At 42.2% G+C, this 26,893-nt stretch overlaps 2 protein-coding genes across 3 annotated transcripts; one reads left to right on the top strand and one right to left on the bottom strand.

Moving 5' to 3' along the window:
• The first annotated feature begins 293 nt into the window (after positions 1 to 293).
• tm2d2 (TM2 domain containing 2) lies at positions 294 to 8,764 on the top strand. 2 transcript variants are annotated; one of them, XM_041901394.2, is made up of 5 exons: positions 294 to 872; positions 2,661 to 2,748; positions 2,961 to 3,076; positions 7,479 to 7,725; positions 8,728 to 8,764. In XM_041901394.2, the coding sequence occupies exons 1-4, from the start codon at positions 619 to 621 to the stop codon at positions 7,690 to 7,692; spliced, it is 672 nt and encodes a 223-aa protein (XP_041757328.1). In that variant the 5' UTR covers positions 294 to 618; the 3' UTR covers positions 7,693 to 7,725; positions 8,728 to 8,764. The 2 variants fall into 2 exon arrangements, with proteins under 2 accessions (XP_041757328.1, XP_041757327.1); XM_041901393.2 differs by lacking the exon at positions 8,728 to 8,764 and having other exon boundaries at positions 7,479 to 8,555.
• A 1,550-nt stretch (positions 8,765 to 10,314) lies between these two features.
• On the bottom strand, positions 10,315 to 26,590 carry htra4 (HtrA serine peptidase 4). Its single transcript, XM_041901392.2, has 10 exons — positions 25,863 to 26,590; positions 21,090 to 21,189; positions 20,669 to 20,873; positions 19,522 to 19,611; positions 19,258 to 19,362; positions 18,912 to 18,944; positions 13,346 to 13,460; positions 13,130 to 13,187; positions 12,745 to 12,840; positions 10,315 to 11,019 (listed from the first exon to the last, which is right to left on the bottom strand). The coding sequence occupies exons 1-10, from the start codon at positions 26,281 to 26,283 to the stop codon at positions 10,854 to 10,856; spliced, it is 1,389 nt and encodes a 462-aa protein (XP_041757326.1). The 5' UTR covers positions 26,284 to 26,590; the 3' UTR covers positions 10,315 to 10,853.
• Positions 26,591 to 26,893: the final 303 nt, after the last annotated feature.

The following is a 26,893-nucleotide window of genomic DNA, read 5'->3' as shown; positions in this document are numbered from 1 at the left end:
ATTTCCCCATAGGCTTTGTCCAAGGAACCATGGCGGAGTTAGTCTCCGTTAGTGCCTACAAAAAGACTCCATTACTATTGCTCTCTATAGGGGGCGATTTGAGATTAGGCAAAAGTGATGAGCGGAGCTATAGAGATCCTATTAAATTACTAATTATTAGTTTAGCATTCTAATTCTTAAATCTATGTCCGGAACGCACACACTTCTGTATGTCTCACTTCAGTACTGGTGGCGGCGTTGCATTGAGTTCAATTTACTTCAATAAATAAACAGAAGAAGAAAATCAGCGCTTTCGTTGACGTCACATCCAGTTTCTTCCCAGCTGGATGAAATAACAAAACAACGACATCTGTCCTTGTTCTCATTTTCGAATAAACTACGAAATAAGATGGTATGAAACAATCAATGTAATCTAGCCATATTAGCCAACCTATTCGACGGGATACTGGTAGATAGCAATACAATATGATCAGTTCTTAGCTAGTTCTAACGTCAGAGCTAGCTAGCTAACTGATAGTTAGCCATTGCTTGCTAATATGACGGACGTTTCTCCAATCCAATGGAGCCAACAAGCAAGCTATAGCTAATAACAGCCGCAGTTTAACCAAGGTTGAAAAGATGGCTAGGATTTCGGTCAGCTACATTCTTCTTTGCGGGCAAGTTCTCTTGCTACTGACAGTGTTGCTTTTGCAATGTTTGGAAGGAATACGCTCCCAGAATTCATCAGACTCATCCGGACAGAGAGCAACAACAGCTGCATTCAGTGAGCAGCCACAGGAGAACGTCACGTCGTATCAAGCGGTTGAACGCGTGAATTATACTGAACAATATGAATACAGGCCCCCGTCGCCAGTTGTCCTCTGCAACTATCTGTAAGTATTGTATGTGTTTATACACTGAACAAATATAAACGCAACATGTAAAGTGTTGTTCCCATGTTTCATGAGCTGAAATAAAAGAAAACAAATGTTCCATATGCAAAAAGTTTGTTTCTCTTAAATTTTGTGAACACATTTTACTTCCGTGATAGTAAACATTTTTCCTTTGCCAAGATAATCCATCCACCTGACAGGTGTGGCATATCAAGAACCTGATTGAACAGTATGATCATTACACAGATGCACGTTGTGTTGGGGACAATAAAAGGCCACTCTAACATGTGCCATTTTGTCACATAACACAATGCCAGAGGGAGCGTGCAATTGGCATGCTGACTGCAGGAATGTCCACCAGATCTGTTGCCAGAGAATTTAATGTTCATTTCTCTACCATAAGCTGCCTCCAATGTCGTTTTAGAGAATTTAGCAGTACATCCAACCGGCCTCACAACCGCAGGCCACGTGTAACCACGCCAGCCTAGGACCTCCACATCCGGCTTCTTCACCAACGGGATTGTCTGAGACCAGCCACCTGGACAGCTGATGAAACTGTGGGTTTGCACAATCGAAGAAGTTCTGCACAAACTGTCAGAAAGCGTCTCAGGGAAGCTCATCTGTGTGCTCGTCGTCCTCACCAGGGTCTTGACTTGACTGCAGTTCGGTGCCATAACCGACTTCCACTAGAGCTGTTGCCAGATAATTTAATGTACATTTTTCTACCATAAGCCGTCTCCAACGTTTTTTTAGAGAATTTGGCAGTATGTCCAACCGGCCTCAACCGCAGACCACATGTATGTAGTTGTGTGGGTGAGCAGTTTGCTCATGTGCCCCATAGTGGCGGTGGGGGTATGGGTAGGCATAAGCTACGAACACAATTGCATTTTAATGCACAGAGAATGCTTGACAAGATCCTGAGGCAGATAGCTTAGTGGTTAAGAGCGTTGTGCCAGTAACCGAAAGGTCGCTGGTTCTAATCCCCGAGCCGACTAGGTGAAAAATCTGTCTATGCCCTTGAGCAAGGCACTTAACCCTAATTGCTCCTGTAAGTCACTCTGGATAAGAGCGTCTGCTAAATGACTAAAATGTAAATGTAAATTGTCGTGCCATTCATCCGCCGCCATTACCTCATGTTTAAGCAGGATAATGCACGGCCCCATGTTGCAAGGATCTGTATACAATTCCTTGAAGCTGCAATTCCTTGTCCCAGTTCTTCCATGGCCTGCATACTCCCAGACATGTCACCCATTGAGCATGTTTGGGATGCACTGGATCTACGTATATAGACAGCGTGTTCCAGTTCCAGCAACTTTGCACAGCCATTGAAGAGAAGTGGTCCAACATTCCACAGGCCACAATCAACAGCCTGATCAACTCTATGCGAAGGAGATGTTGCGCTGCATGAGTCAAATGGTGGTCACACCAGATACTGACTGGTTTTCTGATCCACGACCTTACCATTTTTTATAAGGTATCGTTGACCAACAGATGCATATCTGTATTCCCAGTCATGTGAAATCCATAGATTAAGGAATTTATTTCAATTGACAGATTTCCCAATATGAACTGTAGCTCAGTAAAATCTTTGAAATTGTTGCGTTTTTTGTTCAGTGCCAGTACCACAACAAATTGCTTTCAGAGACTGCTCTCTTAAGTTGATGTCTGTCACCTCTTGCTTTTTTTGAGTGTCTTAGCGCCCTGTTTGCCCAGCCCGTTTTCTAATGTGCTACACAAAAATAGACAGAATACACATTTAATTTTTCCCTTTTCTGTTGGCATGTGAAGACCCGAGGAGTTCATACACTGTCAAGATCCAGTGGACCATGCACAGAACTCCACTGCCATTCTGGAGATGGGACATGGTTGTTGGAAGGTATGTCAAACCATAGTGGATAGGTCTCTCTCTCTCGCTCAATCTGTGTGTGGCCTTAAATTCTGCTAGTATGATGACTAGTCAGTCAAAAACAGATGGGCAAACTGGCACGGTTGAACATTCTGTTTAGATTCTTGGTATTCCATCAATTTCCATGTGTAAACTTTGTGTGATCTCATCTGTCATTCAACTAAATCACAACTTTTGTTTAGTTTGGAGGGCAGGTACACAAAGACGTGAATCACACACCAGTCATCTGCACGGCACTGGATGATATTGAGTGTGCTGGACCCAGGGAGTTCCTGAGAGGGAATGAGCCATGCATCAAGTAAGGGAGAATCTAGCTGCTGTACTTGACTCTGCAGTTTCAGACAAGCTCATCAGTCATTGTTTGTTGTTACATGATGATAATAGTCATTCCCAGTTTACGGTACAGATAGACACCCTGCCTGACTTCATCATTCAACAGATTTGAAATACCTGCTTGGAGGTCAATACTATATACCAGGGCTGTTCAATTCTGGTTCAGGAGGGCCGACACGCTTCTGTTTTTTGTGTCTACCTGGTAGTTAATTGCACTCACCTGGTGTCCCAGGTATGAATTAGTCCCTTATTAGAAGGAGAGGATGTGGTCACTGAATAGTTTGATGAGCATGAACACATTCTAAACCAGTGGTCACCAACCTTTTCTGAGTCAAGATCACTTTCTGAGTCAAAATGCAAGCTGAGCTACTGCTCAGATATGTATCTTTTTAAACATGGCTTAAACGTAAACCTATGCAACATGAACCAATTAAAAACAGTTCTGTAGCAATGACGTTTGTGCAGTAGGCTATAAGCCCAATAAATTATCACTGCATATTGGCTATGCTTGAATTGCCCTGCCAATGTTGTTCTTAGACCATTAAAAAAATGTAGGTATATGATCACACTGGTAATAGATCATTTGTTGTATTACTTGTGAGGCCCAGCTGAGTGAGCATACTATATACAGTGGGGAGAACAAGTATTTGATACACTGCCGATTTTGCAGTTTTTCCTATGTACAAAGCATGTAGAGGTCTGTAGTTTTTATCATAGGTACACTTCAACTTTGAGAGACGGAATCTAAAACAAAAATCCAGAAAATCACATTGTATGATTTTTAAGTAATTAATTTGCATTTTATTGCATGACATAAGTATTTGATACATCAGAAAAGCAGAACTTAATATTTGGTACAGAAACCTTTGTTTGCAATTACAGAGATCATACGTTTCCTGTAGGTCTTGACCAGGTTTGCACACACTGCAGCAGGGATTTTGGCCCACTCCTCCATACAGACCTTCTCCAGATTCTTCAGGTTTCGGGGCTGTCGCTGGGCAATACGGACTTTCAGCCAACTCCAAAGATTTTCTATTGGGTTCAGGTCTGGAGACTGGCTAGGCTCTCCAGGACCTTGAGATGCTTCTTACGGAGCCACTCCTTAGTTTCCCTGGCTGTGTGTTTCGGGTCGTTGTCATGCTGGAAGACCCAGCCACGACCCATCTTCAATGCTCTTACTGAAGGAAAGAGGTTGCGATACATGGCCCCATCCATCCTCCCCTCAATACGGTGCAGTCGTCCTGTCCCCTTTGCAGAAAAGCATCCCCAAAGAATGATGTTTCCACCTCCATGCTTCATGGTTGGGATGGTGTTCTTGGGGTTGTACTCATCCTTCTTCTTCCTCCAAACACGGCGAGTGGAGTTTAGACCAAAAAGCTCTATTTTTGTCTCATCAGACCACATGACCTTCTCCCATTCCTCCTCTGGATCATCCAGATGGTCATTGGCAAACTTCAGACGGGCCTGGACATGCGCTGGCTTGAGCAGGGGGACCTTGCGTGCGCTGCAGGATTTTAATCCATGACGGTGTAGTGTGTTACTAATGGTTTTCTTTGAGACTGTGGTCCCAGCTCTCTTCAGGTCATTGACCAGGTCCTGCCGTGTAGTTCTGGGCTGATCCCTCACCTTCCTCATGATCATTGATGCCCCACGAGGTGAGATCTTGCATGGAGCCCCAGACCGAGGGTGATTGACCGTCATCTTGAACTTCTTCCATTTTCTAATAATTGCGCCAACAGTTGTTGCCTTCTCACCAAGCTGCTTGCCTATTGTCCTGTAGCCCATCCCAGCCTTGTGCAGGTCTACAATTTTATCCCTGATGTCCTTACAAAGCTCTCTGGTCTTGGCCATTGTGGAGAGGTTGGAGTCTGTTTGATTGAGTGTGTGGACAGGTGTCTTTTATACAGGTAACGAGTTCAAACAGGTGCAGTTAATACAGGACATGAGTGGAGAACAGGAAGGCTTCTTAAAGAAAAACTAACAGGTCTGTGAGAGCCGGAATTCTTACTGGTTGGTAGGTGATCAAATACTTATGTCATGCAATAAAATGCAAATTAATTACTTAAAAATCATACAATGTGATTTTCTGGATTTTTGTTTTAGATTCCGTCTCTCACAGTTGAAGTGTACCTATGATAAAAATTACAGACCTCTACATGCTTTGTAAGTAGGAAACCTGCAAAATCGGCAGTGTATCAAATACTTGTTCTCCCCACTGTATATATATTGTTTTACTGGCCTAAACATTTTTTTCAAACTTATGGCCAATTCACGATATATCTCTGTTTTTTTCTCTCTAAATAAGCGTTGTACAATTTAAAGGTCAAATGCACTGCATTTCAAACAGTCAGCAATAATCGAATGGATTCAGGGCTTGTGAAGTTATACCTAGGCTAAATATAAGCTATCCACAACCATAAGACCCACTAATAATTTAGTTATTTTATCAAAATAGTTTAACCTGCTTTTCTGTTGTTGTTGCAATAATCACTGATCTGGCTTTCAAGTCTGTATGAAAATGTAACTAGAACCATGCGTAATGCACATTCACTAATGATGACTTAACTTCTTGTAGCAGGCATTAGGCTATAGAAAGTGAACACCGGTCTCATCAATAATCTCTCAAGCCCACGTGCTAGTGATTAGCCAGCTAATCTTTATATTTAAAGTTTAGCCAACTTGGATCTATTTAAGTGATAACATTTTACATTACATTTTAGTCATTTAGCAGACACACTTATCCAGAGCGACTTACAGTTAGTGAGTGCATTCATTTTCATACAACCCTGGCGTTGCAAGCGCAATGCTCTACCAACTGAGCTAGCTGAGAAGCTGGTGTTTGGAGGAGATATTGGCACGGGTGTTATTAGCAAACTGTGCCAATATAGCCAGCAAACTGTGCCAATATATCCTCCAAACACCGGCTTTGAGGGCATTATCACTTTTATACAACGGGCTACCTTTTCATTAATGTTATTTTTATGAATTTATTCATACTATTTCATCCTTCCACAAGATATGATCCCGACAAATCTAGGGTTGCTACCCAAGCCGGTTGATTGTTCGTTCTATCGGTTCGGTTGCCAGAGACGCGACCCAGTCGTTCAGTCTTTTTGTTCTGTATCTATGGACGCAACCCAGTCGTTCGTTCTAAATTTCCCATTGCCATACAGGCTGGCAACGTTCTTATCCCTTGCTTACTAGCTAGCCGACTACGGCTAATTTACAGTCACGTCCAACAGTGCAGCCGGAATAACAACATTAGCTGCATTTGCATATGATTAAGCTGTTTTCTAGTGACATTTATTTGGATACATCCATAACAATGAGCTAATGAGGCGCAATTTCGCCTGGCATAGAAAATGTGCTCTCTCGTCAGGACACTGTTGTTCAGAGGAGCTAGCCAACAACACAGCTAACACAATCACTTCAAACTTGCTGCACTTCGTTTTGTTTGACCTTTTTTTAATTGACATTTCTTTGTATATATCCATAAAAATTATGCCAGGTGATTCATGATTTCGACAGGCTGAGAAACGCTTCCTGTCTGTCTTGTCCCGACTCCCGACACGTTCATTACTATTGGACAGCTGTAGATCGAATTTGAATATTGAAACAATGTAGCAAATGTCGGAGAGACAGACTGCAAGGTTTATACAAATCTCCGCTATTGAAAACTAAATGTTAGTCTAAAAGAAATGTGAGATAATGTCTAGATGCTTTTTATAGTGGAGATCAAGTTTATAAATTGCCTGGCTGGGCTGATGACAGTGGATTGCGTAGTCCGATGGAACAGAGTAAATAGGCATTTTTACGTCATAGATTTAGCCAGTGGTAACTTGTGGAATAGACACCGGCTTTAATGCGGTTTTAACCAATCCACATTCAGGATTAGAACCACCTGTTGTATAATTGCTAGTTAACAAGGTTGAACACACCCTTCTGTCTGTCTCCAACTGTTTGAAAAGCATGTTAGTTCAGATGTTGAAATCAAGTGGCCTACCTTATTTCTCAGAATGAGAACTAGTTGCCAATTCCTTATATAATTGTGTTTTATGCTTATTGCCTAATTTATAAAACAGACTAGACAGCTAGTATAACAGTCTTTGGCTAAAATGCTGCTAGCGGTATGTGGTACCCCAATGCCGCGCCTGACTAACTGAGCATTCATTTTCCAGAATCAATGTTAATTGATACTCTCGTTTTAGTAGTGTCTGCTCTGCACGCAATTTGAGTAGTTGAGACATAAAAAGGGTATTGTTAGAAAAGTTAATGTGCCCAATAGGAGACCTTTACATCATTTTTAATGGGCTCACCTGGCCATTCCTTCCTGTTATTGACACCTCTTCTCTGCCTTGTGATTTCAGATACACTGGCCACTATTTCATCACCACTCTGCTGTACTCCTTCTTCCTGGGGTGCTTTGGAGTGGACCGGTTCTGCCTGGGGCACACAGGCACAGCCGTGGGCAAGCTGCTGACCCTAGGAGGCCTGGGCATCTGGTGGTTCGTGGACCTCATCCTCATCATCACCGGAGGCCTGATGCCTAGTGACAACAGCAACTGGTGCACCTTTTACTGAGACCAGCGAGCATGGATTGAATACCTTTTTAAGGTGGGTTTACATTGCAGAGATGCGGACAGAATATATATCTCTTATTTGTGAATTACAGTTAAGAGCAGTTTGACCACGTGTCGGATGCCTTTCTATCTGATTCTCCTAGAGAATCTTGTCACCTGACATGCTATCACTTTGTTTGCCATACACAAAAATGTATGCACGCATGACTGTAAGTCGCTTTGGATAAAAGCGTCTGCTAAATGGCATATTATTATTATTATTATTTGCGCACGCCACAGATGACCATTAATCGCACCGTTATAAACAGCGTGTCAGCTGTTAACGCAATTCCCACAGTCTTTTGTCTGTCACCATGGGAAAACAAGGAGTATGAGGAAAAGATGTGTGGACCAGGGGCATGGTTGAGTGGTTGGCATGTTCGATATCTTTTGCCTTCAGTAGGCTGCTATATGTTTCTCTGCTTTGTTTTGAAAGACTTGGGTCTAAACGTTAGACCACTGAACTGTTGAAGCAAAGGAAATGGTTTGCTATGTTGTTTATATGAAAGCTTAAATCTATACGTTTCGTTATGCGATTGTATGCGTGCACAAACTACACAACATCTGAGATGTTACAATGTCCGAGGGGAATTTTACAATGCATTTACTTGAAGAACAGTGCAGATGCAAAGTTTGGTAACAGAATGACTGCACAAACAGCACACACAGTCATTCTGTTACCAGACTTTTATGTACTCTCAATAATTCAATGATTGTTTTATAGTCCTTTGTTATGCATTGAAATGTTTGGCTTTATTTATACTGAACAAAAATATAAACACAATGTGCAACAAAAGACTATTGAGTTACAGTTCCTATCAGGAAATCAGTCAATTGAAATAAATTCATTAGGCCCTAATGTATGGATTTCATATGACTGGGCAAGGGTGCAGCCATGGGTGGGCCTTAGAGGACATGGGCCCACCCACTTGGCAGCAAGGCCCACCCACTGGGGAGACAGGCCCAGCCAATCAGATTGAGTTTTTCCCCACAAAAGGGCTTTATTACGGACAGAAATACTCCTCAGCACCCCCACCCGCCTCAGACGATCCCGCAGGTGAAGAAGCCGGATGTGGAGGTCCTGGGCTGGTGTGGTTACGTGTGATCTGCGGTTGTGAGGCCTGTTGGACGTACTGACAAATTCTCTAAAACGACGTTGGAGGCAGCTTATGGTAGAGAAATTAACATTACATTCTCTGGCAACATCTCTGGTGGACATTCCTGCAGTCAGCATGTTAATTTCACCCTCCCTCAAAACTTGAGACATCTGTGGCATTATGTTGTGTGACAAAACTGCATATGTTAGTGGCCTTTTGTTGTCCCCAGCACAAGGTGCACCTGTGTAATGATCATGCTGTTTAATCAGCTTCTTGATATGCTACACCTGTCAGGTGGATGGATTATCTTGGCAAAGGAGAAATGCTCACTAACAGGGATGTAAACAAATTTGTGCACAACATTTGAGAGCTTTTTGTAATAATGAAAACTTTCTGGGATTTTTTATTTCAGCTCATGAAACATGGGACCAACTCTTTACATGTTGTGTTTATATTTTTGTTCAGTGTTTTTGCCCTACCCTATTGTCTTTTAAGTTATAGGCTACCTGAGTAAAATGACTGCCTTCTGTAAATATGGACTGAAAGCTGAAATTGATACATTTTATGGAATGTGTCTTCCAAAATGTGAAATTTGGGGGAAAAGGTTGGCAAAAATGCATCTTCCTAGGTGTAATGTGAGAGAATGCAGACTGTCTCACTATGTGTTTGCCATCCCTGCACATCAAGTGTTTGTGGTTCAATAAAATGTTTATTGTACTGGTTGGTTAAGTATTTCTATTTGAATCCTGTTCTGAATCTATGATTTGTTCAAAATGAACCTTCAGGTTTTGATATGCAAAGTGGAAACAAGGTATGAAATGGGTCCTTTGTTCTGTGCATGCGTCCACCCATGCACATTTTGATTAATTGTGTTTCTGTACACCTGATGACTTAGTCTTGTTCAAAGCACAGATACTCTTACCACGTACAAGTAACTGCCAAAATAAAGGAAACACCAACATAGTGTCTTTAATAGGGCATTGAGCCAGAACAGCTTCAATGCACCTTGGCATAGATTCTACAAGTCGAACTCTCTATCGGAGCGATGCGACATCATTCTTCCGTGAGAAATTCAATATTTTGGTGTTTTGTTGATGGAAAACGCTGTCTCAGGCGCCGCTCCAGAATCTCCCATAAGTGTTCAATCGAGTTGAGATCTGGTGACTGAGACGGCCATGGCATATGGTTTACATCGTTTTCATGCTCATCAAACCATTCAGTGACAACTCGTGCCCTGTAGATGGGGCCATTGCCATCCTATGGGGGCATAGCAATGGTAGCCAAAATAATGGTCTGCCCAGCATTTTTATACATGACCCTAAGCATGATGGGATGTTAATTGCTTAATTAACTTTGGAACCACACCTGTGTGGAAGCACATGCTTTCAATATATTTGTATTCCTCATTTACTCAAGTATTTCCATTATTTTGGCAGTTACCTGTACTCCAGCACTTAGAGGAAAGGAAAACAGGTTTTAGAGCCAAGTACTATAAAGATTTTATTACAAGTGTCCACAAATATCATATTCACCACTTCCAGAGGTAACACTTATTGTACATATCATGACTAAAAAAACTATTAAACCATGCCACTAGAGCTGAATGTCTCCTAAGTACATTGGATTCTATAGTTCTGGCAGAGAAATAGGTGCAGCACAGTTCATAAGGGACTCCCATCACCAGAATGTTGCATATTGTAACTACGTATATTGTTATGGGAGTACATCAGCTCTAACACGTGCACGTATGGCATGAACCACATTTACTTGAATTCACTTGCGACATACAGGCACCATAAACAACTGATGTACAATGCATTTGGCACAACCGTTGTGATACAAGAGTTTTTATATACAAAAATAACACAATCGTCGTGGAAACATCGCACAATGATTGTAAACATTTTTGTGCAGACAAACTGTTGTATCACAAAAAATCTGTTGTATCGCCATCATTGTATCACAACCATTGTGTCAAAACCTCCGTGTGTACGGGACACAATGAGTGGAGAGACAGGCAGGCAACTCAGTCGATTTCCTCAGGGACAACCTTTATCATGATGTCTTCGTTAGCTCGCCGCACTACCACGGACAGCGGACTGCCTGACTGGACAGCATCACTCACCTCATCTGTGGTCTGGATGGGTTGCCCGTTGATGCTGATTATAACATCATGGTTAATCATGCCAGCACTGCATGGGGAACATGCATTGGACAACAATTAACACACTACACACACCTAGCCTGGGCCCAGATCTGTTTGTGCTCTTGCCAACTCCATTGATTGCCATCATTGTCAAGCCAATGTTTGGCGTGACAAGGAGTTGGCATGATGGCACAGACAGACTGGCACTCAGGATAACACACCCTCGCTATTATACGAAACTCAACCTTTCTCTGACTTCTCATCTCATGCCCTAAAGGAACAAGCATTGACCTTTAGACTAAGTTGCAGATTCTGTGTCTTGATCCGAGAGAGATGCCGGCGGCTTCAAATCCAACAGATAATAGGCCAATCAGTACCATTCACTCGTTTTTTATTGTTAGCCAGGCTGGCTTATTATTGGACCGTTGGAACATCTATTAGCCATTTTGATTGGCATTCAGATTCAGAAGCTTTTGTTTGAGAGGGCTGCTGCATGCATGTTTGTGTTCCATAGCTGTGGGGGCTACTTCCTGCTATTACCCATAAGTACAACATAGCACACGGAGCTATTGAGACAGATGTGAGCTCCTGACTTTTCTAGCTTTTTCTGCATGGGGTAAGAGGGGATGCGCCCTCCTATGGGATCTGGTCAAAAGTAGTGCACTATAAAGGGAATTGGGTGCCATTTGGGGCGTAGCCAGGAAGAGGAAGTAATCAGAAACCTGCCTGTGGGTGGCTGCTAGCTGGAGTGTAGTAGAGATCTGGACCAGAGTCTAGTCTAATAGCCGTGATAACCACAGGGATGTCATTCCATTCCTTTGAAAATATCCTGGTGCCTCCAAACCCCTTTTTGCACAGCACTGTCTGCTCATCCATTTGACCAAGACCCAATGGAAAAACAACAGACAAGTATCCTACTGCTCAGCACAAATCATAGACTTGTTTCAAGTTGTGTCCTGGATGCTTATTATATCCCATTGAAACTGCTTTGTTAATATGAATTTAATAACGTTCCTCAAAAAGCGCAATGTAACAGGTAATTGTCAGATTTAGGTCTGTAGACCACTCAAATACACCAAACTATCATCTGTGAATAACATAGTAATGGCGGTATTGTCCCTTTATCAGGCCTTCTGTGGGAATGGGTGTTCCCACCAATGCCAATAATGAGAAGAAGTCTAAACTTGACTCTGTGTGTCCTAAAATAGCCGCCTGTCCCTTACCAGCCGGGCATCGGCACACATTTCAGCAAATAAACGCTTGTTTCAAATAAAAGCTGGGTCAAAAAGAATTGTTTAGGAGTGAACTTCAGTGAGTACCATCAAGAAGATAAAGGAGAGCAACATCATTGCCATGGATGAGACAGCAGTGGGGTTTGACATGGTCAGCTCAACTACGGGGGATACACGGCGCAACGAGGTGTGAGTGAGAGACTGGTGCTAAAGCGCAAAATCAGGGGTGTATGATAGGCAGCCTAGCCTTTGCAAGTCTGATCTGTAATTTATTTGTTATTCTAATGTGTATACTGGTCACAATAAGCAGTGTAGTAGTCTTTTCAACATTTTATTGAACAAAAGCTGTGTGCATTAAGGAAATAGATGCCTGTCTAATAAGAGCCGGTTGTGTTCAGTGATTGAAGCAAATAAACGTCTGGGCTATTAATTTAAGTTTTACAGTAGTGCACTACTTTTGACCAGGGCCGATAGGTCTCCAGTCAAAAGTAGTGCACTTTAAGAATAGGGTGCCATTTGGGATGCACACTCAGTCTTACCTGGAGGCAGCTGTTCCTGGGATCACTTCATAAACGTACACTCCTGAGCTCACATCTGGGAAGTTGCTCTCCCGCTCCCTCAGATCTCGGATCAAACTGGGAGGAGGACACAGAGGATATTACATCAACACAGTATGGTAAGTTTTAGCCAGCAAAATTCTGAGAAAGGCAACAATTTGACCGTACACTTAATATAGATTGTGGTTTAATTGGGATCAGCATTTATGGAGCATAGTAAACATGCCAGTAATAATGACAAGGGTTGCATCCCCAATGTCACCCTATTCCCTGGTCAAAAGTAGTGTACTGTTTTGGGAATAGGGTGTGATTTGGGACTTACCATGGAAAAGTGATACCTTCTGACCACAAGCAGATGTTTACTCACTGAGTTGAAAGTTGAAGCATCCGGACACCCATGTATTTCTTTTTTGGCAGTGTCTTTCCTGATAGCAATATAGTAAAATAAGAACAATTATAGAATACCAAATTATTGTATAGAACTGTGCCAAATCATCAGCTATCTGAACCAGAAAAGCTGTCAATAAATGTAAATTAGGTGATATATTAGTGAAATCGGTAGTGAAGAATTAATCATACAAACCTTTGATTTGTCTGTCGTAGGAATCCGCAAGGAATTGGCGTATTCTGTCAGCAGGAATTGCAAAGGATATTCCTGCTGTGACCTTCAGAGTATTTATGCCAATGACATCCCCATCCTTGAAACAAGTCCAAATTGAACATAAACAATTTTGAATATAAACAGAAATATGCATCTGATATACATGCATGGAATATGTACTTTCATTAATGAAAGTTCCTTTAAACATGTCAGTCAACATTTGTAATGTTATATTCTGTTCTTTCCTGTTGTTCCAATAATTTTCTGCTGTTCTGTTGTTTCCATGTGTGATGCTATGCATGGTAATTCTCACTGAGTGAAGGAACAGAATGTACAGTGGGGAAAAAAAGTATTTAGTCAGCCACCAATTGTGCAAGTTCTCCCACTTAAAAAGATGAGAGAGGCCTGTAATTTTCATCATAGGTACACGTCAACTATGACAGACAAATTGAGAATTTTTTTTCCAGAAAATCACATTGTAGGATTTTTAATGAATTTATTTGCAAATTATGGTGGAAAATAAGTATTTGGTCACCTACAAACAAGCAAGATTTCTGGCTCTCACAGACCTGTAACTTCTTCTTTAAGAGTCTCCTCTGTCCTCCACTCGTTACCTGTATTAATGGCACCTGTTTGAACTTGTTATCAGTATAAAGACACCTGTCCACAACCTCAAACAGTCACACTCCAAACTCCACAATGGCCAAGACCAAAGAGCTGTCAAAGGACACCAGAAACAAAATTGTAGACCTGCACCAGGCTGGGAAGACTGAATCTGCAATAGGTAAGCAGCTTGGTTTGAAGAAATCAACTGTGGGAGCAATTATTAGGAAATGGAAGACATACAAGACCACTGATAATCTCCCTCGATCTGGGGCTCCACGCAAGATCTCACCCCGTGGGGTCAAAATGATCACAAGAACGGTGAGCAAAAATCCCAGAATCACACGGGGGGACCTAGTGAATGACCTGCAGAGAGCTGGGACCAAAGTAACAAAGCCTACCATCAGTAACACACTACGCCGCCAGGGACTCAAATCCTGCAGTGCAAGACGAGTCCCCCTGCTTAAGCCAGTACATGTCCAGGCCCGTCTGAAGTTTGCTAGAGTGCATTTGGATGATCCAGAAGAGGATTGGGAGAATGTCATATGGTCAGATGAAACCAAAATAGAACTTTTTGGTAAAAACTCAACTCGTCGTGTTTGGAGGACAAAGAATGCTGAGTTGCATCCAAAGAACATCATACCTACTGTGAAGCATGGGGGTGGAAACATCATGCTTTGGGGCTGTTTTTCTGCAAAGGGACCAGGACGACTGATCCGTGTAAAGGAAAGAATGAATGGGGCCATGTATCGTGAGATTTTGAGTGAAAACCTCCTTCCATCAGCAAGGGCATTGAAGATGAAACGTGGCTGGGTTTTTCAGCATGACAATGATCCCAAACACACCGCCCGGGCAACGAAGGAGTGGCTTCGTAAGAAGCATTTCAAGGTCCTGGAGTGGCCTAGCCAGTCTCCAGATCTCAACCCCATAGAAAATCTTTGGAGGGGAGTTGAAAGTCCGTGTTGCCCAGCGACAGCCCCAAAACATCACTGCTCTAGAGGAGATCTGCATGGAAGAATGGGCCAAAATACCAGCAACAGTGTGTGAAAACCTTGTGAAGACTTACAGAAAACGTTTGACCTGTGTCATTGCCAACAAAGGGTATATAACAAAGTATTGAGAAACTTTTGTTATTGACCAAATACTTATTTTCCACCATAATTTGCAAATAAATTCATTAAAAATCCTACAATGTGATTTTCTAGATTTTCTTTTCTAATTTTGTCTGTCATAGTTGACGTGTCCCTATGATGAAAATTACAGGCCTCTCTCATCTTTTTAAGTGGGAGAACTTGCACAATTGGTGGCTGACTAAATACTTTTTTTCCCCACTGTACGTGTATCCTTAGGTTTATCTGAAAGGAAAGCAGTCTTTTTACAACATACAGTGAGGAGAACAAGTATTTGATACACTGCCGATTTTGCAGGTTTTCCTACTTACAAAGCATGTAGAGGTCTGTAATTTTTATCATAGGTACACTTCAACTGTGAGAGACGGAAACTAAAACAAAAATCCAGAAAATCACATTGTATGATTTTTAAGTAATTAATTTGCATTTTATTGCATGACATAAGCATTTGATACATCAGAAAAGCAGAACTTAATATTTGGCACAGAAACCTTTGTTTGCAATTACAGAGATCATACGTTTCCTGTAGGTCTTGACCAGGTTTGCACACACTGCAGCAGGGATTTTGGCCCACTCCTCCATACAGACCTTCTCCAGATCCTTCAGGTTTCGGGGCTGTCGCTGGGCAATACGGACTTTCAGCTCCCTCCAAAGATTTTCTATTGGGTTCAGGTCTGGAGACTGGCTAGGCCACTCCAGGACCTTGAGATGCTTCTTACGGAGCCACTCCTTAGTTGCCCTGGCTGTGTGTTTCGGGTCGTTGTCATGCTGGAAGACCCAGCCACGACCCATCTTCAATGCTCTTACTGAGGGAAGGAGGTTGTTGGCCAAGATCTCACGATACATGGCCCCATCCATCCTCCCCTCAATACGGTGCAGTCGTCCTGTCCCCTTTGCAGAAAAGCATCCCCAAAGAATGATGTTTCCACCTCCATGCTTCACGGTTGGGATGGTGTTCTTGGGGTTGTACTCATCCTTCTTCTTCCTCCAAACACGGCGAGTGGAGTTTAGACCAAAAAGCTCTATTTTTGTCTCATCGGACCACATGACCTTCTCCCATTCCTCGTCTGGATCATCCAGATGGTCATTGGCAAACTTCAGATGGGCCTGGACATGCTCTGGCTTGAGCAGGGGGACCTTGCATGCGCTGCAGGATTTGAATCCATGATGGCGTAGTGTGTTACTACTGGTTTTCTTTGAGACTGTGGTCCCAGCTCTCTTCAGGTCATTGACCAGGTCCTGCCGTGTAGTTCTGGGCTGATCCCTCACCTTCCTCATGATCATTGATGCCCCACAAGTTGAGATCTTGCATGGAGCCCCAGACCGAGGGTGATTGACCGTCATCTTGAACTTCTTCAATTTTCTAATAATTGCGCCAACAGTTGTTGCCTTCTCACCAAGCTGCTTGCCTATTGTCCTGTAGCCCATCCCAGCCTTGTGCAGGTCTACAATTTTATCCCTGATGTCCTTACACAGCTCTCTGGTCTTGGCCATTGTGGAGAGGTTGGAGTCTGTTTGATTGAGTGTGTGGACAGGTGTCTTTTATACAGGTAACGAGTTCAAACAGGTGCAGTTAATACAGGACATGAGTGGAGAACAGGAAGGCTTCTTAAAGAAAAACTAACAGGTCTGTGAGAGCCGGAATTATTACTGGTTGGTAGGTGATCAAATACTTATGTCATGCAATAAAATGCAAATTAATTATTTAAAAATCATACAATGTGATTTTCTGGATTTTTGTTTTAGATTCCGTCTCTCACAGTTGAAGTGTACCGATGATAAAAATTACAGACCTCTACATGCTTTGTAAGAAGGAAAACCTGCATAATCGGCAGTGTATCAAATACTTGTTCTCCCCCACTGTAGCTTGAGGCCACTGCCTTGCTATATCCTATGTAATTGTGTATGTGTACACAATTATGTTTTATATAAATGCAATGTTGTGCATAAGACTTAGATGGAAAAAATTATATAGCGGGTGAAGACAGGCCTTAAGCTTTGTCAAGGGCGACTGTAGGAGGATTTTTCTGCTTTGAGATCAATAGGCAGACACACTACCGGTCAAAAGTTTTAGAACACCTACTCATTCAAGGGTTTTTCTTTATCTTTACAGTTTTTTACATTGTAGAATAATAGTGAAGACATCAAAACTATGAAATAACACAAATGGAATCATGTAGTACCCAAAAAAGTGTTAAACTAATCAAAATATATGTTATATTTGAGATTCTTCAAATAGCCACCCTTTGCCTTGATGACAGCTTTGTACACTCTTGGCATTCTCTCAACCAGCTTCATGAGGTAGTCACCTGGAATGTATTTCAATTAACAGGTGTGCCTTGTTAAAAGTAAATTTGTGGAATTTATTTCCTTCTTAATGCGTTTGAGCCAATCAGTTGTGTTGTGACAAGGTAGGGGAGGTATACAGAGGATAGCCCTATTTGGTAAAAGACCAAGTCCATATTATGGCAAGAACAGCTCAAATAAGTAAAGAGAAATGACAGTCCATTATTACTTTAAGACATGAAGGTCAGTCAATACGGAACATTTCAAGATCTTTGAAAGTTTCTTCAAGTGCAGTCGCAAAAACCATCAAGCGCTATGATGAAACTGGCTCTCATGAGGACCGCCACAGGAATGGAAGACCCAGAGTTACCTCTGCTGCAGAGGATAAGTTAATTAGATTTACCAGCCTCAGAAATTGCAGCCCCTTTTAAATGCTTCACAGAGTTCAAGTAACAGACACATCTCAACATCAACTGTTCAGAGGAGACTGTGTGAATCAGGCCTTCATGGTCAAATTGCTGCAAAGAAACCACTACTAAAGGACACCAATACGAAGAAGAGACTTGCTTGGGCCAAGAATCATGAGCAATGGACATTAGACCAGTGGAAATGTGTCCTTTGGTCTGGAGTCCAAATTGGAGATTTTTGGTTCCAACCGTTGTGTCTTTGTGAGACGCGATGTGGGTGAACGGATGATCTCCGCATGTGTATTTCCCACTGTGAAGCATGGAGGAGGTGGTGTTATGGTGTGGGGGTGCTTTGCTGGTGACACTGTCTGTGATTTATTTAGAATTCAAGGCACACTTAACCAGCATGGCTACCACAGCATTCTGCAGCGATACGCCCTCTCATCTGGTTTGGGATTAGTGGGACTATCATTTGTTTTTCAACAGGACAATGACCCAACACACCTCCAGGCTGTGTAAGGGCTATTTTACCAAGGAGGAGAGTGATGGAGTGCTGCATCAGATGACCTGGCCTCCACAATCCCAGGACCTCAACGAAATTGAGATGGTTTGGGATGAGTCGGACCGCAGAGTGAAGGAAAAGCAGCCAACAAGTGCTCAGCATATGTGGGACCTCCTTCAAGACTGTTGGAAAAGCATTCCAGGTGAAGCTGGTTGAGAGAATGCCAAGAGTGTGCAAAGCTGTCATCAAGGCAAAGGGTGGCTATTTGAAGAATCTAAATGTCTTCACTATCATTCTACAAAGTAGAAAATAGTAAAAATTAAGAAAAACCATTGAATGAGTAGGTGTAGTAAAACTTTTGACCGGTAGTGTACGTCATCACTATTACAGGAGTCTGTAGATAAAGAATGTTTACCGTGGCGGATTTTAAAACAACAGATGTCACAGTAAAACACAGAATGTGGACCTTGAGCAGTATGCCTTATATAGAAAACAGAATTATGACCTTGCAAATCTCTTTCCTAAATGAAAAAAGAAAGATACACAGCCTGCCTGCATTTCAAATGTGCTGATTACATATTACAATCCTCTCAAATACAATATCTAGTAAATCCCCTTACCAAGTTAACAAGTGGTCCCCCTGAGTTGCCATACTGTAAAAGAACAGAGCAATAAACAAAATGTATTGACAAATGTATTGCAGTGCAATGTTTAATCCAAAACAGAGACAAGACGAGAAGCTGGAGACATACAGTATGCAATTATATGTAAAGAGATGCACATGCAGTAAAACAATTCTCCAAATACTGCTGCTTGACAGCCATGTTTCACGTTTGCATCCTAAATGGCACCCTATTCCTTATATAGTGCACTACTTTTGACCATGCAGGGCCTATAGGGCTCTGGTCAAAAGTAGTGCACTAAACAGGGAATAGGGTGCCATTTGAGTCATAGACAATTACTCACGTTGATGATGGCATCCGTCTGGATGTACTCCATGTCAGAGTCTTTGAGTCCCAGCTCCAGGCCGTTCCTATGGGCCGTGCTGATGATGCCTGTAGTGACAGTGTTCTGCAGGGGGGAAGAAAATTCAAACAAAGCTTCAATTACAACTTATATCCAAGTGAGTGCTGGCCTTTTTCATGTTTGTTGTGATCTATTTGTGGTTCCAATAATCCTTTAATTTGTTTACGCAAGAGGATAACAGTTGAGCATGTTCTCTCCCTTTACCTGCAGGGAGAAGGGACTGCCCACGGCCACCACAAACTCCCCCGGCCGCAGGTCAGACGAGTGGCCCAGCAGAAGCACCGGCAGTGGACTCTACAGAACAAAACAAACATAGAGATCATATAAATCACAAATCCACTGTTTCATGTTGCTAGGATATCAATGTTCATTCTAGTGTTCTATTTAATTATGTGAAGATAGTGAGTTAGCATAGCTACTGCTTTCCTGAGACCTGAAGTACTGTTCCAGAACCCAGAAATGTTTAGGCTTTTCTTTAAGCCGTGTCCGAGCCAGAACAGCCAGCCTATCTCCTGTTTCTGAAGCTTGAGGCAGTTTGATGTAAAGTACACCCCCTATCAACAGAAGACCCTATAGCACTGAAAGATCAGTAAAGCCAACAAGGCACTCTCACTTTAACCTTCACACCCAGCCTAAGCGTGTATCCACCTGACTTTTCTTGCTGTTGGTTGAAGTATTTTTATTGCTGGAATCTGACGCTTACAGTTTATTTCCATTGCTAGCACCTCTAGGGTGTAAAGCCCTGTTCCATCACAGCTTCACTTTGCAGGCAACTTTTGGGGTCTGTTGCAGCCTATGACCGCTTACTGTATACCATCACAAACTCATTCTATTCCCTTTCTACTGCGTTTGTAGTCTACACGGAAGTTTCTAGTCTTCTATAGTATAGTGTGTAGTGATGAGCTGAGTCAAAATGATCAGTTGTATTGCCTGCATGGTTTGGCCCTGGCCTGGATTGGGTTTTAGTGGACTGTGTTTTGGCCAGGGATCCCATAATGCCACACAAAGGAGCTGTTTACCCAAGCGCCTGTCGTTGCGGTGACAAATGTTTTAGTAACAGCACCACTTGCGAATACTGAAGAAAAAAGGGCTGAAGCTGTGAATTTGTAAGACCAGAACCAATGGTTGCAGTTCTATAGGAAAACTTGACGACAAATTGACATGTCAAGGAGTGGAATCTAATTCTGTTCAGGCGAAAGACCCTCAGTCGCCTTTTTGATGTTAGTCACTGATGACAATCCAGCAGGCCAGTGGAAAACACCAAGCAACATTTTGTGTGAGGACCTGTGGAATGAGAGAGGGCCCTTGGAACAGCCTCATTTTAGGGAGAAGGAAAAGGAAGTGGACTCACATCCGACTCAATTTTGATGAGTGCAATGTCTAGCTTCGTGTCCACATCCTTGACGGAGGCATCGTATTGGACACCGTTCTTCATCTCCACTTTGACTCTCTGCTTGTTGGAGAGAACGTGGGCGTTGGTGACGATCCAGCCGTCCTCTGACACGATGAACCCCGAACCACTAGAGACGGGGACTTCCTGGTTCGAAAATGGCAACCTGAGTGAAAAGACACACCAACCAATCAGGTTGCTTTCATCATCATACCAAAATATAAGGGAATCAGTTCCAATGAAGGGTTTGCCAAAAACACCCAGTCAACAAAACAACAACTGTGTTAGAGGCCTACTTCAATATGTTGCTGCAAAACGCATTGTGTAGTATATTACAGACAGGAAGAGTAAAGGGCTCCAATACTGTACTTGCTGCTTCTACCTCTTGAAAAGCTCTAGGTGCACCACAGCTGGGGCTATCTTATCCACCACATCGGCAATGAAGTTGAATTTGTAGCGGATACTTCCTGGGTTCAGGGAACCTGAGGGGACAAAATACAGAAAGACAGAAATGAAGGTTTATTCATGTGAAACAGAGTTTATGCATATATTGGAGGTAGAAATTGCATATATTTCATATGTTGTTCATGAGCTGTAAACATTTTCATATATATTGGGATACTAGTATATGGATTTTTTTTTAAATAGAAAAAGCATAGAATCTGTCAGACTTTTTCCAGTTAAAAAGTAGTGGCAGGACAAAGTGGTAGGATTAAGCCCTCTCTGAGCCTGACATGGGTATGCAAATTCTGAGCTTTGGGTTTGGTGCATGGTCTCATTTTGAACCCAATGACACAAACATGTATGATACAGGGAAGCACTTAAGGCAAGTAGTAGCATATCTTTGCATTTTTAAAAATGTTTTCATTACAGTTGGAACTTAGATCAGTAGAGGGCTGCATTCCCGCGGGATGCCCACAGGACCTGCGGGTCCCAACAGAGATCATTGCAGCGCAGTCTGCATTTTTCATGCTGCGGTTGGGAGCGGTCGATCAGACAGACAACTTTGGGATGAAAATATTTTTGTTGTCCCGCAGATTATTTGGAAACGTTCGTCTTTCTTCTTTGTATGCATTAGCCTAACTATTGTATTAAAAGAAAGTGGAGGGTGCTCAACCAACGTGTGTCGAGGTGCTATCAAAAAATGTGATCATCATTGAAAAGGAAAAGGCTTTTTCATTTTCTTCCTAAAAAGGTAGGATATATCTTATATGCAAAACTTGCCGACATAATTTTTTCTCCCTGCGCTGCTGACGGCTATTTTTGTATTTGTATTATAGTTTTTTTTAATGATTTTTCACGGGGTGCTGCAGAACCCCTACTTTCCGCAGCGATGCTAGAGACCCCTTGAGCCTTTGGCCCCTTATTCTGCTACCTGTTTGCTTGGATAGATTGTCAGGTTGGTTTTCAGGGTCCAAACTGATATCAGCAAGCTTGTGCCAGCTGAGCTCATGGCCTTGTTTGCCCACAAGGCAAGTCAAGATCTGAATGCAGCGAACACCTAGACTGTAAGCCCACCTGATTGGCTGGCAGCAGGTGGAGCTACCTTAATAAGCCACCTAGCCCTCCTCTTCTACTTAAGGGTTATTTATGACTCTCTGTTACTGGAAATTTTGCCCCCCAAAGCTATTCCCCTGCAGTATCTCCTCTTCCCATTATAGGGCATTTGTTCTCACATGTAGGCTACGGCAAGTTGCTTTCACACGCACATTATCACATGTACTTTTCCTAAAGCTCCTGTGCACTACACGTTTTCCTTAATGCATTCAGACACACGGTTTTGAGATTGATATTTGCATAGCGGTACAATGAACTAATCTCTGCGGAAACATCCTTAAATGCAAATTTGAGCATGGCAAACAATGGTACTCCTTTTGCCAAGACATATCCTTGGCAGCACACCAAATATTTTTGCCTGCGACAGGGCTTCTTCATCCCCCCAAAACAACTTCTTATAAGGTACAAGTGCACACTCTTTAAACTCTATGTCATTTTACTACCAGATCAACACTTTCTTCATAAGATGATTATCAGAACTTGGTGCATTCCCCTGAACTTGGTGCATTCCCCTGGTGCTGTCAGAAACATGGGCCTGTTGGGAGTCTGAGGTTGTGCCCAAAATAGTACCCTATTCTCTATACAGTGAGTATACCAAACATTAGGAACACCTTACTAATATTGAGTTACATCCCCCCTAATATTGAGTTACATCCCCCCTTTTGCCCTCAGAACAGCCTCAATTTGTCGGGGCATGGACTACAAGGTATCAAAAGTGTTCCACAGGGATGCTGGCCCATGTTGACTCCAATGCTTCCCACAGTTATGTCAAGTTGGCTGGATGTCCTTTGGATGGTGGACCATTCTTGATACACACGGGAAACTGTTGAACGTGAAAACCCCAGCAGCGTTGCAGTTCTTGACACACTCAAACCGGTGTGCCTGGCACCTACTACCATACCCTGTTCAAAGGCACTTAAAGCTTTTGTCTTGCACATTCACCCTCTGAATGGCACACATCCACAATCCATGTCTCAATTGTCTCAAGGCTTTAAAATCCTTCTTTAACCTGTCTCCTCCCCTTCATCTACACTGATTTAAGTGGATTTAACAAGTGACATCAATAAGGGATCATAGCTTTCACCTGGATTCACCTGGTCAGTTTATGTCATGAAAAGAGTATAGTGCACTACTTTTGACCATTTGGGACGTAGCCTGAGAGACTGACTTGAGGGAGGCCATGGAGTGCACTGCATCTGTTCATGGATACTGTCTGCCTAGGCTGCACTGCCAAACCCTGATGGATGGTCAGAGCTTGGAATGCCATGAACAATATGAAAATACTGGGTGCACTGCACACATCACAAATTGAGCATTTCAGATAACATGCACTTGGATTCCTCTGGATATTATTTGGAAAAGGTTTTCAGCTTGTTTATTTTCTCATTTTGAGATATCATTCTATTTAAAATTGTGATTCAATTAATTAGCAATACTAGAATAACTTTGGTGAATGTGCCATCCATCACTGTGATACGTAACTATCTATTTATGTGATATATCGGGATATTCTTTTTGACTCTATATCGTATCATATTGTTTTGACTATTGCAATATAATTTATTGCGCTAATTGGCTGTACCTGCACTAAAACTCCAGTATTTTTCTTTCATAGCTTGTACTCCATCTTTTTAAATAGGGAACCAATTTGTTTTCAGCACTTTTATTTCCATGACTGATCAAAACTAGTTTTCTCATGGCACTCTCTTGTCCCTCTGCAGCAGACATGGTGAGCAATATGTTTGGAACATCGAATCGCAATAAAATCACATTATCGATACATATAGAATCGCAATACATACTGTAATCGGCACTTAAGCATCACGATAATATCATATTGCGAGGCCCCAGCCCTATATTTCTGGCCATATTAGACTGTTATACTCCTGTATGTTAGGCTAAGAATCAACTAGAACCTCTGTAACAACCCCACAGAGACATAAAGCATAAAAAACACACCACCAACAACTTTTATACAATGAGCAAAGAAAAAGCTGTCAACACATTCAGTGTGGCTGCTTATTCAGGCTGGTGTTATTACTAAGAAACGCTAAAGGGAGGTGATGAAATAATGTGTTAACACCTTTCCTGCCTGTAGTGTACATCTGAGGCCGTATGTATCAAGCTTCTTAGAGTAGGAATGTTGATCTAGGATCAGGTCCCCCCTGTCCATGTATTTCTAATTAATTGTGATCTAAAAGGCAAGACTGATCCAAGATCAGCACTCTCATCACTACACAGACACACTTTATGAATACAGGCTCTGTAACTGAGTAAAGTGTTGAATATTGCTGCAAAGGTAGTCGACACAGCTCTGTTTTGTACACAACTCTGGCTCCCATGTGGAAGAATCCTGTCATGCAGTGACATGTGAAGTACTGTTCTCTCTACGATTGCTCTCTTAACCCCTCCACATGCTCCAAGCCTCTTATAGGCTGCTTCTCATTCAGGTGATTACTCAGTCCAATCACCTCATTCTTTTGCCAGTCCGTTAAACATTATGTGACACCCTCCAAAGCACACAGTAATTGGAAGCCATGTGGTTTACACACCTGCTTTTCTCAGAAACCAGGAGGGGATCTAATGCATAATACATGTCTTATTTTCTCCATCCACATTCTACTGTGGGTATAGCAACAATAAGTAACCACTTGTTATGAGTAATAGGCCTAGATTGTGTTGCTATGGACACATTTCCATTTAGGCATAACAACAGTTTTGTCAATAATAATGAAACCATTACCATGTTTAACACTATTTCTGGCTGGCACAACATTGAACAGCAGACTGTCAAACTGGCATTTATTATAATCTCAGATCCATCAAGATCTCAACAGCTTGATCATGGAGCAAATACGGAGGCCCCATACCAGATCATTCCCTCCTGCTCTCTTTGACTTCTATGACTGTGTACAATTCACCATCTCAAACAGTGCTAGAAAGTAATATGCTGCGTCTCAAATGCCTCCCTATTCCCTAAATAGTGCACTGCTTTTGACCAGGGCATGTTATCATTGTATGGTATATTAACAGGATCAACCTTTATCAAATAAAGTTGATCTCTCTATCCTTTTTCAATGAAATAACATTTTATTGGTGGGCTTGGTTTGCAGTAATGTTGTAAAGTTCTGCCAAGGCTCTGGCCGGGGTGTTTTTTCTCAGATGGAGAAAGCAATTTAATCAAGTTTTCCCTTACATAATTGGATCAGAGAGAGAATGAAAGGTGAAGCATTCTTCAGTAGGCTGTAAAATAAGATGATGGCTTGACCTTAGAGAGAAGCAGCAGTTTAGCCTTCCTACTTAATAGGTTAATTCCAATCCCTGACAGACAGGATGTAGGCTACATGCAGCCTGGCTTACACATTGCAGCAGAGCACAAATACCCATGTTGGGTCAATTTGCCAAGCAGTTAGGACTGTACAATCCAGTTATTCAACAATTAGGATTGTACAATCCAGTTATTCAACAAAGAAAATACACAAACACAAACTAATGTCTTGATAACAGTAGGCTACTTTACACGATTGACTGGAGAAGAATAAATGTAGGCTATGAAACTTTTCTTCCTTTGGCCCTCAACCACCACTAGGATACTCACCCGAATCACAGTGGCCTTTCTGAATCAAGATGACCGGCGGATTTATACTGAATTCTGCTATTTTGTTCTCGGCTCTCAAGCGGCACATACTGGGGTAAGTCCTTCCATCACTTCCGCACACGGGCTCTGCAAGGGTGCAAACGCATGAACCGCGAACTCTGCGCATTCCAGCTGGATATTCGCATGTCATCCCCTCGCCACAAATGCCAATACCGCGCTCCCCGCAAATGTCACCTTCTCCAGACGCGCATACTGTACAGCATCCGCAGCTGTCCTTCACTACACCGTAGTAACACTGTGATTCAGGTGCGGCAGGGCAGCGGGAGGCATCACAGTCTTCCGGACACGGAGTTTGTCTCTTGCGAAGTAACCGCGCATGAACCACAGTGGCGAAGAGAATGCAAGCCACAAACTTTATCATGGTCCAAAAACAGGTGATAACCCTTGTAAATTCGTAACAAACAATGAAAAAGTTCAAGTCTTCTTTCCCGTGTTGCTTATACCTGTCTATATCACCTCCAATTGTATCTAATTTGAATAATTCTGCCTTCTTTGAAAATAAAATGCATATGCAAAATGTGCATTCAGAATCCACAGCTTCAGGTTGGTCTAGTTTGCAGTTTAGTCTAAATGTCTTGTAACTATGTTTCCAGTAGCGGCAGTCTGATTTTGAGCTCTACTCTGTGTTGCTCAATCCTTTAAGTCCCCCAAGTAAGCTCGCTGGAATGCAGCTGTGTGACTTTATGTAGAGGATTTGAAGATACCCACAAGGAAGGAGCACCCTTTCACTTTCAGCACAGCTGTCTCCTGTGTGAATGATCAACAACACTCACATTACTGTAACTCACTTGATGACATTTGACAGCCTAAACCATTTTGAGGATTTATAAATTATAATTTCAGTGGGTTGGTTAAACATTCCTGCATAATATACAAGCCTGGTCTATTTAGTATGCTTGATGTTACTTGACGTTAGGTTACATTACATTGATTCGATGTAACATAGTAAATGTACATCCAGGACACTCAAA

This window comes from Coregonus clupeaformis, chromosome 16, assembly GCF_020615455.1.
Source record: "Coregonus clupeaformis isolate EN_2021a chromosome 16, ASM2061545v1, whole genome shotgun sequence".
NCBI lineage: Eukaryota > Metazoa > Chordata > Actinopteri > Salmoniformes > Salmonidae > Coregonus > Coregonus clupeaformis.
The sequence above is the reverse complement of the archived record's forward strand: the minus strand, read 5'-3'. Positions and strand labels throughout refer to the sequence as shown.